The 16684-nt window shown below is 40.0% G+C and overlaps 1 protein-coding gene across 10 annotated transcripts in view; it reads right to left on the reverse strand.

Moving 5' to 3' along the window:
* The window catches only part of PTPN21 (protein tyrosine phosphatase non-receptor type 21), a 92588-nt gene that overhangs the window by 46834 nt on the left and 29070 nt on the right, over window positions 1–16684 (reverse strand). For all 10 annotated transcript variants that reach the window (XM_089908073.1, XM_089908074.1, XM_089908071.1 and 7 more), the window contains 8 exons: window positions 16515–16684; window positions 12993–13090; window positions 11665–11732; window positions 10792–10862; window positions 8680–8767; window positions 8208–8296; window positions 6381–6468; window positions 5600–5679 (listed from right to left, as the gene is read on the reverse strand). In XM_089908073.1, the coding sequence (XP_089764199.1) occupies window positions 5600–5679; window positions 6381–6468; window positions 8208–8296; window positions 8680–8767; window positions 10792–10862; window positions 11665–11732; window positions 12993–13090; window positions 16515–16684 (752 nt within the window). The remainder of the gene's footprint in view (window positions 1–5599; window positions 5680–6380; window positions 6469–8207; window positions 8297–8679; window positions 8768–10791; window positions 10863–11664; window positions 11733–12992; window positions 13091–16514) is intronic.

Below are 16684 nucleotides of genomic sequence, written 5' to 3' on the forward strand. Positions count from 1 at the left end.
CACACACACTCATATACACATAACCTTCCTAATTCTACCAAAATAAGTTAATAAGAAGGTAAAACGATAAATCTTCTAAAGCAAAAGACAAACTAATCCAATCATAAATTAGAGAAAAGAAAGGAGATTTTCTGTCCTTACCTGGGGCCTTGGCCCTTTCCTGATGCCCAGATCCCTCTGACCACACTCCAGTGTTTGAGCCTCATGGGGCATCATGCCCATCCCTCTGGTGGCATCCCTCCACCAGAGGGATGGGCAGCAGTAACTTTCCCTGGTCCATTTGGGTGGAACCTCTGGAGTGATCAGAAGCAGAGGGGAAAACAGGCCATGCCAGAGGGCCGCAAACTCATCCCAAGGGAAGCAAGATTCAGTGCAAATGCACCTCTCCTGTAGGCCTGGCTCAGCACTGACCACCTCCATGAAGAGATAAGGTTATAACTTTGGAAACTTAAGAATATATATTTCCTCTAAGGAACTAAGATAGAGAAAGCAAAACAGTAGGAAAATTGGTTTGGTGGGCCTGTGATAAATCCATTCACTTTTCTTAGCAAGAAACTTCTCTCTGGTTTTAAGTGTACTTTTTAAAAAGGAATGAGAATATTCAGGAGTGCCAACTAATATTTATCAAATAATCTGAGATTTTAAGATATTCACAGCAAGCTCCATCTTTGAATAAACGTAGCTCACAAACAAGAAACAGAAAAGTCCTTTGGTAATTCAATCTTTTTAAATCAGAGGTAGACATTTTTTTATTGTTGTTCTTATGTGTGGTCAGTTATATTGCAAATAAGATCTAGGAACCTAAACACATAGGATTCTTGGCTTTGTTGATGATAATTTTGTCAAAGCACTTTTTGAAAAACTTTGACCATTTGTTCCTAGCTCATGAGCATGTGACACATAATTACTAGTTACAAAAATATTTTGTGGTTGAAAATCCGCCTGCCGATGCAGGGGACACAGGTTCGTGCCCCGGTCCGGGAAGATCCCACATGCTGCGGAGCGGCTGGGCCCGTGAGCCATGGCTGGTGAGCCTGCGCGTCCGGAGCCTGTGCTCCGCAACGGGAGAGGCCACAGCAGTGAGAGGCCCGTGTACCGCAAAAAAAAAAAAAAAAAAAATTTTGTGACCCTTGGTTATAGTGTTCTAAGGACTAATTGCTAGAAAATCCACAAAGTAAACACTAGCTCCATTTAATCAGTAAATTTACCATAATATCAAGCCTCATGTCTCATAAATTAACATTATTCTTAGCACTCTAACAACTGATTTCCTATATTCAAACCCTAAATATTAGCTAACTTTTACAAGATTTTTGAGATTAAAAATATTTTACTGATTATTAGGAGCTTATCAAGTAGCTACAGTTGCTTTTAAGAGTTGACTTTTTTTGATTAAATGCTTTCTTTAATAATATCCTTTTATTATCGCTGGAAGGTATTAAGATTGTTGATGAAGAATAGATGTCTCAAAAAAAAAAAAGAATAGATGTCTCTTTCCCAAAGGATGTTCCCCATTCTGCCAGTAATTATTACTTAACAATAATAAAATGTATGTTAATTCCATTAGACTGCAAAAATACCTGCATCAATTGGTAAAGCATTATATATTAGTAAAGGAGGAGGCCTCCTTAGTGGAACAAGTCAGAAGGGTGTGTCTGGGCCTTTTTTTTTTTTTTCTTAAGCACTCCTTAACTGCACATTAATACATTCTTAAAATTCGTGTCCAGAATCTGAAGACACTGCATTTTGTAGCCTTGAAATTTTCTTTCCCTTTATTCTCCATTGTTTAGGCCAACTGGGTCCTTTGAAGTTTATATTTAGTCCAGAGACTCAGTAAACTGACCAAACTTTTAAAGTACTATAAATTCAAAATTCAGAGATGGGGAGAAAGGTTGCTGATAGAAACCTCCAACACCATGTCCAGGATTGCCCAGCGGAAACAAGAATAAACTTAAGCGTGTTAAACCCAAAATCCAAGGGTGCACAGCTTAGCAGCACAGGTGGCAACTCCCACACTCGGGATCTCTTTTGGCACCTTGCTGGCGGCACCCAGGACGGAAGCAATACTGCCCCCTGGAGAGGCCACTTCTGCTGAACACAAACTACTACGTCTTCCGCCTGCCAAACTGTGACGCAGGCAGCCACACCATCAGTTCTAATATTCTAACCTTCTCTTTCTTCCTGCCAATATTCTTATAAAGGCAGTTTGCTCTGAGATCAGCTATCCTAAACTTAGTACACAAGAGAAAATGGGTAACTGTTGGTTGTGTTTTGGGGCAGTTACTATGCTGATGGGTGCTGCTAACACTGAGGCAGCTGAAGAACTTAGGAAAAAAAAAAAAGAAAACCACTGGAATGCGTGTACTGGAGATGACAAAATAAGAAAAGGCTGCTAGCCCAAGTAAAACAAATGATATTACTTACTGAAAACAGTGCTGAAGGCTATACCTGATCGCCTCATGGGATCCTAACACCAACCCCATAAACGAGGCCAGTTATCCTGATTTTACAGATGACGAAACTGATCCTTAGATTAAATTGCTCCTGGCCATGTGGCAAATAAGCAGAACTGGCACTTGAACCAGGCAGGTCTGTCGGACTCCTGAGCACAGGCCCCTAACAGCTGACTATCTGTCTCACCCCCTCCCAACCTCAACAGATTCGTAGGCTCCATGGAGGTAGACGACACACCATGGTACCACCGGTGCCTGGCACACAAGGAAGGTGCCAAATGTTTGCTGAATAAATGAATGAAATAGGGAATGAGGACTGAAGTTGATGCTCATGGCTAAGCATTCCCAGTTGAGCTGTAAAGGCTGTGAATTGCTAAGAGTCGTCCGACTTTTGCTTTGTGAGCTTCCTTTCTTATATATTTCTAGCTAGTGCAGAGGAGTGTGCTTTGGATGAACAAAAAATACGTTGGATGGTGGAAATACCTAGGAAATGTTGATCTTAATGACCTTCCTTTAACGGGATAGGGGTCACTCTCTTTTGCCAAGCCTCTCGCAGTCTCTTCAAACCCTGCAGTAGGCCTCGAAGAAGTGGGGCAACCCCATCCCCTTCCAGGAGGGCCTACTCCCGTCAATCTCCTGATCACAGAAGTCTCCAGAACAGAGACCAGCTGCCGTATTCACCCATAGTCAGTTTACACCTAAACCGCAGGGAACACAGACCAACCCTCTGACAAGGCTCAGCAAGCAGCCCACTGGTGACAGAAATCCAACTTCCCCCTCTAGAGAAAGTCTGTGGAAACTTCTACCACTTGGCTTTGCAGGTTGGGGGATACCAACCTCCCCTTCCCCCGCTCCCCCCAGAGAGGAGAGGGAAAAGCCTCCCATACCAAGACCCCTCTCAAGAGTCCTCTTCCCTTCCAGGCTCTTCTCATATAAATTCAGGAGGTCGATTATAGCATGACCAGTTCTGGGGCTTCGGGTGGGGAAGAGGGCGAGAGAGGTCATTTCACCTGAGAGATTGACATTACCTCATTTAATTCCTATTCCAACCCTAAAGAAATGTTAAGTAAAAGCCCCCATTATCCCCATTTTATAAATTAAAAAGCAAAGAGATCGTTGTTATCTAACATTTTTAAGGCTTGGGTGACATAAAAAAGATGATTCTGTTACCTAATGTACTTTGAAAGTGGAGAGAGAGAGCAAGACTGAAGATGGATCACGCCATTCTATAAATTCTAAAATAGAGTCATCTAGGTCAAGGTTAGAGGACTCACATGAGGCCACCCCAAACACCATTAGACAATGTATCGGGACTGAGGAGCGGGGAAGGGGACACTTAGGAGCAAAGGCCTTCCTTTCTACGCATGCAGAGTCCATCTCCTGAGCCACTGGTCACCCCAGCCTGAACCTGATGTCCAGAACTCACTGCCCAGTTCCAGGCCTGCTGCGGTTTCGTTAAATGCCCATCTGGACCATGAGAACGAGTCTATCAATACTTCAGAATCATTATCACTTTAAATGTGACTAAGCACAGTCTGGATTGAGAGCCTTAAAAGAAATGACCATAAAAATTAAAGTTATTGGACTTCCCTGGTGGTGCAGTGGTTAAGAATCCACCTGCCAATGCAGGGGACACGGGTTCGAGCCCTGGTCCAGGAAGATCCCACATGCCGCGGAGCAACTAAGCTTGTGAGCCACAACTGCTGAGCCTGCGTGCCATAACTACTGAAGCCTGCGTGCCTAGAGCCCATGCTCTGCAACAAGAGAAGCCACCACAATAAGAAGCCATGCACTGCAACGAAGAGCAGCCCCCACTCTCCAAAACTAGAGAAAGCCCGTGCGCAGCAACGAAGACCCAACGCAGACAAAAAAAAAAAAAAGGCGGCTTCAGCAGTATTCCAGATGAGAACTATGGCAGCCAGCACTAAGTCATCAGCTGAAAGAGTTATATAAATGGTCAGATTTAGATATGTTTTGAAGGCAGAATTTGCAGAGCGAACGTCTGACGAATTGGATGTGGGATGAAAGAGCAACAGGAATTAAGTAGGACTTCTAGGTTTGGGGCCTGAGTGACTGTGGTGTGCCTCCATCTGTCGAAATGGGAGACAGAAGCAGACTCTGGGGCAGGAAGAAGCAGACTCTGGGGCAGGAAGAGGAGCACATCAAGAGTTTGGTTTTAGGCATATCAAATTGGAGAAGCCTGTTAGGCACCCAAGTAGAGATGTCAGTAGGGTGTGCAAGTCAAGTGCTCAGGGGGAAGACAGGACTAGAAATGAAGTCGGCTGCACTTTAGTATACAGATGCTGCTTTGAAGCTTGGGTCAAGCCAAATCCCCTAGAGAACAAAGTGTAGATGAGAAGAGGTCCGAGGATTAAACCAGCAAAGCTGACTGAGAAGAAATAGGCTTAGAAAGAGAAAAAGCAGGAGAAGGTGGGGTCCTGGCAGCCAAGGAAGAGCAGGGTGCAGGGGGGAAGGGATGAGAAGAGGTTCGGTGCTGCCCAGGAGTCAAGTGAAAGAACTCCTGAAATGACCACTGGGTGAAAGTCACGTCACTCTGACAAGCAGCATCAGTGGCGTGGCAGCTTAGGGGAAATGGGCTGGAAGGAAGGCGAGAGAGCAAGATTATACAACTCTTTTGAAGAAATCAGCTGTAGAAGAGAAGAGAGATACGGCACCGTGGCTAGAGGGCATGTGGAACGAAGGAAAAATTTTAAGAGGTAAAATATTACAGCATGTTTGTATCCTGATGGGAATGATCCAGCAGAAGGGGGAAACCCATGTGGGCTAAGGAAAACGTACATTTAGGAAGAAGGGGTATAAATTCTTCAAAAGGCTTGAAAAGCTGAATAACCTTTTTTTTACTCAAAATGTTGATTAAAAAAAAAATTCCATTTTAGCTTTCGTGAATTAGAATAATTCTAGTTACTAGCTGAAAGAAATCTTAGAGGCATATCTGTAGTTATTAGAGGTTGGTCCAAAGCTAAAACTGAGAAATAAAATTTTGACATCCAAAAGTAAAGAGATTATTATAAAAATGTTATCTTTTCCTTTTTTAAATTTGCCTTTCTAGACGATATACTATAGTTCGAGATGAAAACTTCTAAGCTTATCACCTCCCACAGTTTCTGTGAGCAGGGTATACTTACAGGCTGCACTGATTCAATCTGTAAAACTTGTGTCGCGCAACACAGAGTCTCCACACGTATTTTGCTGTTTCCATGTCTTCCTAGCAAACAAAGTATGCACAAAGTAAACAAAAGCACATCTACAACTTGATACAGAGCTTATCTGAGAACAAGACAGAACTGGGTGACATATTATTTCAAAGTCACTTTCCACACGCTGGGGTTCTCTCATTTTCTAAAATTGCACCCCTCATATGAATGTTGTAATTAGGACTCAGATTATGAAGACAAACAAAAGCCTGCTCAACAGTGTGATTCTCACATTAAACAGTTTCAAAATGACTTAGAAATTTTAAAATTATGAAAATGTCCACTTCTACTACTGACAACTAGGTACTCAAAGACATTTTTAAACAAAATGACTCAGTGACTTATTGCTTTTGTCAAGAGAGTAAAAGTAACTGTGAAATGGTATTTCTAAAGAGCTGTTCACTTATCAGTGGAAGTTAAGATACCAGTGTTTACTCTCTCCCATACTTAATAGTCCCTTAAATTTAATTTAGAGATCATGATCAGATAGTATTTATCCAAAGACTCATTCATTCATTCAATAGTATTTACTGAGCAACTGATTTTTGCTAAGTACTGCTATATAAAACGTTATAAAGTATTATAAAATTTTATGTTTCATAAAACTATGAAATACTATATAATTTTAAACCTACCGCCCCCCAAACACATACACACAGAAGTGTTAATTTTCAGGAAAAACATTACATACAGATTCCTAATGTTTACTCACAGTCTGAAACTGGATGGTCTCCTCTTTATTTGACAGCTCTAATGCAAAAAAGGACTTATTGTGGGACATGTTAGCAATATCATGCCACCTAAAGAACAACAAACAGCAAATGGCAATGTGAGTGCTCAGGTTTTTTACTAAGAGAATATATGAGTTTTTCCTTTTTGAGCTTAATATATAAGCTACTATTTGTTTATCATTTTAGAAAGAAAACAGTGGTTTTAATCAGCTCGCGTGCATTTTCTAATTGAAGTGACAACAGCTAGTGGCAAGAAGTAAAAGCATGTATACTAAAATGAAGGCAGAGTACTTAAAAATGTAAAATCTATTTATCCTGATTGGCGGCACTAATTTGATCAAATATCCCACTCTCAGCTGGTTGCCAATGCCTCCTTCACTCATTCAACAAACATTTTAAAGGACACCCACTATGATAACACCAGAAATTGTGTTAGGTCCTAGGATACTAAGATCAGTAAGGGACAGTGCTTCCCTCAAAGGGGCACAGATGGAGGGTAGGGCTGATAGAGAACACAGAAGCAGACAAATACTGTTAAGTTCTGCAGGTATACAGGGCAAAATAAGGCACAAAACTAGAGGAGAGCTGCTCTGAAAAGCTGGTGGAGCAGGGTGAAGATAAAGTTCCAATCCAAAGAGTGAAGTATTCTGGGTGTGTTCACCAGGATTCAAACTCCGATTTGGAACTTTCAACTCTATTTTACCACGTTCAGACTTTATATATTAATATTCCATTTTATTATGTAACTGTATAATTTTATAAAAGGGAAAAGTAGGTCTGGAAGAACAAAATCTATCCCTCTTTATCCTTCTCCATTATATTAGATTTATTTAAATTTAAAATAAAATTCATTTGTAGTAATTTGGTGCTTAACTGTTAAACCTAAAGATTATTAGCATCATATTAAAGAAGGCAATTTTAGAATTTCCTATCCAGTGAGATAAAGGAAGCCAGTGGGATGTCTCCCAATGTCAGGGCCCTGCCCTTCCGGTGCAGGCCAGATCCATTTCCACCCCCTACCCTGCAGCTCAGCATGTCCGGAAGACGATGAGCAGCTTGGGGACATGAGAGCAATCGCCAAACGGGAGCCACCTGACCCAGTGCAGTACAGCCTAGGAGTGGAGATCTACTCCCCAAGCCGGGTACACGCTCTGTGGTCCTAATCACCATGGAGGATTCAGGGCCCAAAAGATAGTAAAGCAAAGGAAATGAAGGGTCAAAGGATACTGAAAAGGAAATTTAAATCACCTGAAATCTCATTGTTCAGAGCCAGCCACTGTTAGCACATTGCTATATATCCTTTCTGTCCTTCTTACTAGATACATTCCAAGATTTCCACAAATGGATAGTATCACTTTTTTATAATCAAGAAAAGAAAAATCAACATTATAAGAAGTAATTGAAATTTTTTTAGATTTTGGTATTTTAGGAATTTTGGTACAAACTAGAATCAGAGAAAGGCCTAGAGTTTCCACAAGAAATAGCCCTGGAAACCAGAGCTCAAATGAAAAATTCACACCAAGACAAAGAATGACCTTCATATGATAAGAAAAGGGTCACACATTTTTAAGCATTTCATAAGCAGGCCATCGTTACAAGCACTATTTTCTACAATTTGGTTTGAAGAAAGTATCTTATAAAAAGAACCATTGCAGTCAGGTGCTATTTTATTCTAGGGAGGGCATATTTCCATTTTCTAGTGAGGCCTTGGGAGAGATTTACTTGTGAGTGATATAACTAGCACAGGTACTAAAAAATATCACCAACAGGAGCCACAGAAAGTGCACAGAAAGATGTAAGAAAAATACCTAAATATCACAGGAGGCCTTCCATTCTTATGTTTCACAAAGATACCTTCGAGACACGCTCCGATGGATATGTCGCTGCCTTGGCTATCCTAAGAGGAGAAAGCGGAAAAGGAAACTCGGGCAGCAGATGCATAAGAACCACAATGACCACACCTACCTCCCTACTCTTGTGTCCCAGATAGGAAATGTTCAGAAGACCTACGCTGAAGGCAAAAAGTCTACAAGGTATAAATGTACCATCTTGTAAATACATATGAAAACAGTTGGGCTCCTTAAGGAACTCTATTTCAAGAGCACTTCCAAGAACAAAGCACAAAACAGGAATGTGTTTTACTACAAAATTTTGGTCACAAGGACCTCAGCTTTTACGTTTCTTTGGCCTTTGCACAGCAGGGCAACCCTGGGCTTCCCCGCTCTTCTGGCAGAATTACTAAGATGCCTTTGGCAAGCCCAGTCTTCGTGCCACGCTTACCTTGGCAGGGTAGCTCTCTTCTCCATAGCCGTCCATTCTCTCTATCTCCTGCATGTATAGCATTTCAGCATCAGGAGCTGTCAGCCCTCTGCAACCCACAAGAAGTTAGTCAGATTGTTCACAAAACTAAAAAAATTTTTTACGAAAAGCTTTTGTAAAAAAACTACATATCAATTTGTCATAAAACAGTAGAAACATTTCAAGTTTCTAAGCATCTGTGATTAGTTATATCAATGCATCAGTATTTACTGAAAACCAACTGCACGCAGAAGCACTGTGCTGAATGCTGAGGGTTAGTTATGTAAGATCCTACCCCTTGTACTTTAGGCAGGTAAGGGGAAAGGCAGGAAATAAAACCACCCCCTAAAAAAATCTTCAGTGAAAGCTAGAATTCTTTCTAAACCACCAAAGTATCAGGCAATACTAGGCACTGTGTGCTACACTGCAAACGGTAAGTGCTGCAATAAGGGTTAGAAGATGGAAATCCTTTTCAGCTCCGGTGACAGAATTACAAGAATGCGTGTGTAGGTAGGAAGGCACTCAACTGCACGGACAGGTGCCTCTCCAGCCTCATCTTCTGCTGCTCTCCCACACCCACAAGGCACCCCACACTGCGACCATCCCAAACGCAGCATTTCTTTGAATATACCACATTCCCTCATGCCTCCGGGCCTTTGTACATGCTAATCCCGCTTCCTGGTATACCTATCACCCACTTGTGTACCTGGTCAATCCCTAATACCCTTCAAGACTCAGCCTACATGTCACTCCTTCTTTGTCACCTTCTGTGACTGCCCTGAGTCTAAGTCAGATGCCCTTGCTCTGTGTAGGACCACCACATTCTGTGCACACCTCTCTCCCCCGTACCCATTATCAGTATTACTATTACTATTACCATGGGCTGTCCTGCCTATCCCTTAAGATGCCAAAGCAGGGAATACATTCTTTGATGGCAGATCATTGTTCTATTTATCTTTGTGCCACAGCATTGAGCACTCTGCCTCATACAGAATAACAGCACTAAACTATCTTTTAAGGAGATGCACAAATGAATGAGTGAAAATAACAAAAGATAGAGTGATGTGTGCCTGAGGGGTTAATTATGCTGAAAAAAAAAGGTTCATTTGGACAGCAGAAGGTAAAGCTGGAATGGCAGGATTTAACCAACTTGTGGGAAGCCTCTAATCCCAGGAGTAATGAACTTAGGCTGGGGGAAAGCAAGAAGAGATTCATGAACATTTGAGGAGAAGAGGGGAGACAAGTCAAAAGTGATACTTTAGGAAGATTAATCTTTTGTGAGTGACTGTATGGATTTGAGTGGAAACAGATTAAAGGCAAAAGGTTATTTTTAATGGGAGGGGGTGAATAATGTTATAATTAGACAGACCTGGGTTCAAATCCCACCTCTACCACATGTAACTTTGGGCAAGTTATTTAGTCTTTGTGAGCTTGATTTTCCCAATCTGTAAGGAGATAGTAACATTTACCTTAAAGAATGGTTATAAGAATTTAATGATATATAAAGTACTTGGAACTGCGTGGTATTTGGTTTAGAATAAAACCTAGCATTCTCTAGGACAGGCTTTTTGGACAACACATACAGATTCACTCTCAAAGAAAGTCACTTTCTGCCCAGAAGCAGGGGTCAGGGCAATAAGCACCACAGCTCTCAGCAGAGCTCCCCCAGAGGACAGAAACACAGCTTCCAAAGGTGTAAGGGGCGGGGGGACTAGGGGGGCGGACACAAAAGAAAACATCACATCTGCCACATCACAAAAGAAAACATGTCTCCCTAATGTTGCATTAACCTACACAGGACCGAGTCACCACCAAAACCTTTAAGACATGGGATTAAGAGCTGTCATCCTTCAGTGACTGCAGCTTTCCACTTCCTCAGTTTCATCAATGATAAAAAATGAATAATAAATGAGTTAATACGGGTAAGTGCTCATAAGAACACTTGGCACGCTGTGAGAGCTCTGCAAAGGTTGGCTCCTGGTAACTAGCAGTAGTAGCAGCAGCAGTAGTAAAGTTCCAAATTTAATGGTGTCGATGCATGGTTCAAATTCAAACAGGCATTAGTTCTAACCTATTTCCACTTCTCAGCGTTACCTGTATTTCTGATGCAGTAAGGCCACTTTTTGGGTTGCTTCTTCCAATACTTTTTCATCTTGTAACCACTCCTGGAAAAAACATACTGCAGTAAGTATGTAAACAAATCACCCAAATTTCTTAGAAGGAATTATTACTGACTCTTGCCACCAGCAGGCAAAACTAGGGCTAGTGTTAATGTGTGCGAGCTTTGCTTAAGGACATAATCATGATCTTTCTAAGGAATTACGTGGCTTCTGCTCAGGAGCCAAAACACTTGCCCTGCCTTCTCAATTCATCCCAGAGAAAGTTTCACATGAGTTATTTCAGTTTGGTAACGTCATCAGCCAGTTCCAAGCCCAGCACATAACACCTTGTGCATTCCCTGGCTGGTTGTGTAGACACTCGGAAGAGCGTACCACCTCCCGTAGTTGTTCCAACACACAGTTTCCCTGTCAGTTCCATCAGTAGTGACTTTAAACTGTAGAAGGCAGTGTCATTTTGTCATCTACTCTTTAATTTGCTGATGAGAAACCAAATCCATTTCAACATAACTCTGTCAGGTTTTGAACCTTCAGTTAAAAGCAAAACCTCTATGTGGTTCCACAGAAGTTGGAAATCCGTCCCTCTCTTTAGACTCACAGCCAAACACAAAATGAATTTCTCTGCCTGCAGTCCAATGACCACAGACCCTTCTGTTTCTGTGGGTTTACAAGGACCAGAAGACTATAACAGGCAAAGCATTTACACTTGAGCTGTTTATAAGAGGAAATTGATTTTTTTTAAACTCTATTCCCGCCTAGTAAGTCTACTATATGGACTTCATTTCAGGGAATATTAAGGGTATGGAAATAAATTGTTTTTAAAAAGGCCCAGTGTCAAAAGAATTCTTACCACAGGAAGCAAGGCAAATTTCTGAAGAAAGTCCTGGGATTCATACTGATCAAAGTCACCAAAATCAGCTATATAAAATGACAAATATTCACATGTCAATTATGCTTAACTGGAAGCAAAACATGCAGAACTAAATTCAATATGCAGTATAAAGATGGTGTGCTTATGATTTAGAAGTCAAATTTGCCTTACAGCTTATAAAGTGTATACTTTAAAAATACCTTTTTAAAAACATTAATTAGGTAGATTCATGTGTCTTGACTTGGAAAAAATGCCTTTTAATAAAGTGAGAAAAACCAAGTTACAAACTATATGTAAACCATCTCTTTTTTTGTCATTAAAAAAAAAACAAAACCTACTTTGTAATCCTGTATGCTTAACTTATGCATAGAAAAATGTCAGGAAGAAACCAAACCATTCATGGTAGTGATTATTTCTAGGGAAAGGAACTAGATCATCTGAATATGTTACAGCAAGATGTATTTGTTTAGAAATTTTTAATTGTTCAAAACATTGATAGTTCAGCAAAAAGCTTAGGAAAAACTAACTCTTAAAGCCAAAGACGACACTTAGGAAGCTTCAAAGTACCTTGAAAAGGACTGTGGCTCCATGTGTATCAGGCATTTATTTGTCTAGAAATGATATATGTCTCCATGCCTGCTAATATCTGATGGAACTTTATTAATGATTCTTCTGATTAAATTTCAATTCCCAAGATTAAATGCCAGTTATCATTTGAAATAATGCCCCATCAGAAGTCTTTCCAAAGTATATTACATACATGTAAATACATACAGATTAGACATGTGAAAAATGACAGTTAATTCAAAAATACTTGTGAAATGCAGAACTATCTATTATGATTGACGATGTTCTATAACCTAGGACAACTGAGAAACCAAACAAATGACGTACGCTTAAAGTATAAGCGAACATAACCTCATCAACCACATTGTTTGGCTGATCTTTCTTCTGAAAACATTAGCTAGCAGCAGATCAAGTTCCTGAACTAGAGGAATACACAGCATATTAAATGCTATACGTGTGTGTGCATATGTGTGTATTTCCTCTCTACTTTTGGTCTGTGTGCTCTGTTGACATAACATGCTTAACCTTCCAGAAGTCTCGTATTTCACTGAAGTAATCCAAACTCATTTTTTTCCCCACAAGGAAGCCCCTTAGATAACAGAATATTTCACTAATATAAAAAACTACTTTATAGTAGTTATTTTCTATAAAGTCAGTTACTTTAAGAATCCCTTGCTGTTTCTGTTTAATGTACATTTTAATCTGATAGATCCATTATATGATCAAGTGCCATTATTTACCTTGAACAGCTAAGCCTGCTAGCTGAATTGCTTGTTCTAATGTACAAGGAATGTTTCCTTCCAAGATATCTTTCTTCAGCTGCAGATAATACTGATACCTATAAAAAAAAGGTCAATTTTTAAAAGTCAATATCAGTATTACCTCCACTTGAGACACAATGCATTTTATCATAATTTGGTAGAGGAGCATAAACTAGCCAAAACCTTAAGCTCAGACGATTCCGAAGAACGACAGGAACATCCTTGACCATATCTATACCGACACACACACACACACACACACACACACAATATAATCAATTTATTGAGTCACTTATCCTTAATTGTAGTTATTTGAAAGCTACAACCATCGAGAAGACAGCTGGTCATCTGTCTTATACCCTGTAAAAGTCTCTAAGTTTTGTCCCTTTTCGTTGGAGACATAGAGAATCAATGGCCAATTTTTACTTTAGAAACTGACTCGTAACTTGGTGATGTAAGACTTTCCTAGCCCTGGAGAGTAAAGCCAGAAAAAAAATGGTTCTGGACATTTCAGACCAGCCTTATATTAAAATATTCTTTGATGAAATACCAAAAAGAATAGTTTCTAAAATGCTTTCTTAATATTCTTGGGATGTGGGTTTACTTCTGTTTATGTTGTCAATATATAGGGTATTAGTTACCAGCACAAGCTTTAGTCAAGCAGACCTAGGTTAAATTCCAGATCTCTGATTTAGCATTTTGCATGAACTTGGGCAAGTCATAATCTGTGGGTTTAAGTTATCTCTAGTAAAATGAGGGCACTGTCACCCCTTCACAAGGCTGAACATATCAAGGAATATATGTAAAGCTCTCGGCATAATACTAGAACATAGCTGGTACTTAAAAAACAGCTGTTATTATTATCAGCAATCATCTACTTTCAGCCAGTCAGCAGTGTTTCATCTGTATCACTTCTCCATTTAGATAAGCTCTATAGTGAAGATTTATTCTGCCTTCCTCTTATTTTTTCACTTAGGTAATTACTAGGGCCTACTATGCATCAAGCATTGTTCTAGATGCTGGGGATACGGTGTTGAACGAAGATCCAGCAACTCTCTGCCAATACGGTCTATAGAACCATCTTGAATCCAGAATCTCTTCCAGGTTTGACATCTGTGTAGTTCAACCCAGTTATAGTTCACATTTGAATTCCCCTGAGAGCCCACCCTTTTAATCATTTCATATGTCCTTACATCATCCTATTTTAGCTACCTTTGAGGTTTCCATTCTTTGTTACCAAAAAGCTTGACCAGAACACCATCCTTTTAAACAAGGATTTAGATCCCACTTATCCCCTTCCACCTGCTAGTAGAACCCATAGACTTCCCTCAATCAGCAAATAGAATGCTGGTAGCTCTGAGATCTTGTCAAAGAAGAAACCTTGAAACATTCTCCCAGGCAGCTCCTTTCAAATACCTAAAGAAGTCTATCTATTCAATATGCTGTCCACATATTCCACTCTAAATATTCTTGGTTCTTTCCTTAAATCAAATCACTGGAAAGCAGGTCCACCCTCTAGACTAATGCCTAGATTATGGCATATACATTCCTAACTGGTCTCCTGCCTATAGTCTTGTCACCTATAATCTACCTTCCATGATGGGTGCTTTGTAAAATGCACATTTCATCATTCCCATCCATTAAAATTCAGAAATGTCTGCCCCTGTTGATCTATGACTTTATGACTAGGACATTCCTTTTTTCAAGTCTCCGTTCTCCCCTCGAAGTAATGTCTGAAATTTCCTGAAAACATCAGTTGCTTTTACTATCCCCCTACTTTGCACAAGCTACTCCCTCTAACTAGAAAATTACTTGTAAAGTCAAGTGAAAAGTCAACTTCTTTACACCCTGGGCATGTTCCCCACATCCCACCCCTAGGAATCCAGTGCTTTAATTAAAGCATGTATTATCATAATATACTGTTAATCGTTCATTTACATAGACTGTCAGTTCTACCAGATTGTGAGCAACTCCTCCAGAGTAAGAGTAAAGCATATCCATTTATATATTCATCTCCCACAGTAACCAATATAATTCTCACATACCATATTATATCTTCAATAAATGTTTAAATAAATGAGTCAAAGTGGTCAGTCACTGTTTATTCCTCCTGGCTTCTACTTCTCTCTTCAATATTTATGTCTCAGATCTGTTTTATAGCCAGTTCATGCTTATCCCTACAACCTGTTTCTAGCTTCTTTGGTTATCCACCTTCTTCCGAAAATTAACTCTGAACTCAGTACTTAAAAAGAATATTCCACAAACACAGGGCAGTACCAGGTTCTTACCATCTGCAAGGCATTGTGTTAGATATTACGCGAAAGGCAAAGTTAAAGAAAACAGGGGTTTAAAATCTAAGGAAAAGATACATACACAAATAACTGTAGTGAAAGGCTGTGACAACTGCCATCGTAAGTACAAGCAAATTCTAGAATAGTCTGGAGGAGGCAAAACTCATTCCACCCTGAGGGACCACAGAAGCTTTATGGAGGAGGTGCCTTTTGAACTAAAATCAGATGAACAGGATTCCAGTACATATTTATGAAAGAAAGGTCTTTGACACAAAGGTGAAAAGGCATGCAGCATGTTCAGCACACTAGAAGTAGTCCAGCTTGGCTCGAAAGTAATGTTAAATGGGGTTAAAAAGATAAGGTAGTGGTGGATTTTGAAGAATGTGAAAGGCAGGCTCAAGAATCCAAATTTGGTATAAACAAAAAGGTCCTACTGTATAGCACAGAAAACTATATTCAATATCCTATGATAAACCATAACGGAAAAGAATATTAAAAAAACAATGTGTATATATATATATGTATATATAACTGAATTACTTTGCTGTACAGCAGTAATTAGCACAACCTTGTAAATCAACTGTACTTCAATTAAAAAAAAAGAATCCAAATTTGATCCCTTGTTTTTTCTTTTGTTATTGCCAAGAAAAAAAAGAACATTTAGTTCCTCTATCCCACTCCTGAATACATTCTACCCTTGCTGCCTTTGTCCCTTTTAAGTGCACTTACTGGCCAAACTTTTCTGATCTCAAACACCTCCCCCACCTCCCCTTTGCCCCACACCTATGTACAGAATACTATGGCTACTGGTGTCAGAATTAGAAGGACCCTTCTACACATTTCCTTGAGGAGTAAACGCAGATTTTGTGACAATTTTTTTTAAATCTCCTCTCTCATTTCATTGTTACAAAGGTCAGAAAAAACTCAACAAAAACATTAAAGGTGACATCACTACAAGAAGAGTTCACAGCCAGGGTAAAAACATCATTTTTCCTTTGAATCATTCCTTCATGCCCAGTGAACCCATAACTCACGCAACATGCAGTAAAGCACTGTGACACACCACGTACCAGCACCTCCACGTAATACTGAGGCTAAAACTGCAGGGGGCGAGAGGGCAAAGTTTAGCCTTATCTCCTGACTCCAACCTTAATTTCACCTTTTTAATTTCACTGGATTTCCTAGAAACAAACAGCACATTATTTCTTACCTGGTAATCTCCTGCTGCAGCTGTGAAACTGAAGGCACATAAAACACCACTCCAAAATAGACGGTAGGTTCCAACGCATGTTTATCCAGCTGCTTCTTTAGAGGTTTTTCCAAATCTACCCACCGGCGCTGGTTTTGCTTGTTGTAGTACCAGAGGCTGAAGTAAGTGAT

The sequence above is a fragment of the Delphinapterus leucas genome, chromosome 2 (assembly GCF_059928025.1).
Source record: "Delphinapterus leucas isolate spDelLeu-1000000601 "Yukka" chromosome 2, BTC_Dleu_Yukka2, whole genome shotgun sequence".
NCBI classification, from domain to species: Eukaryota; Metazoa; Chordata; class Mammalia; order Artiodactyla; family Monodontidae; genus Delphinapterus; species Delphinapterus leucas.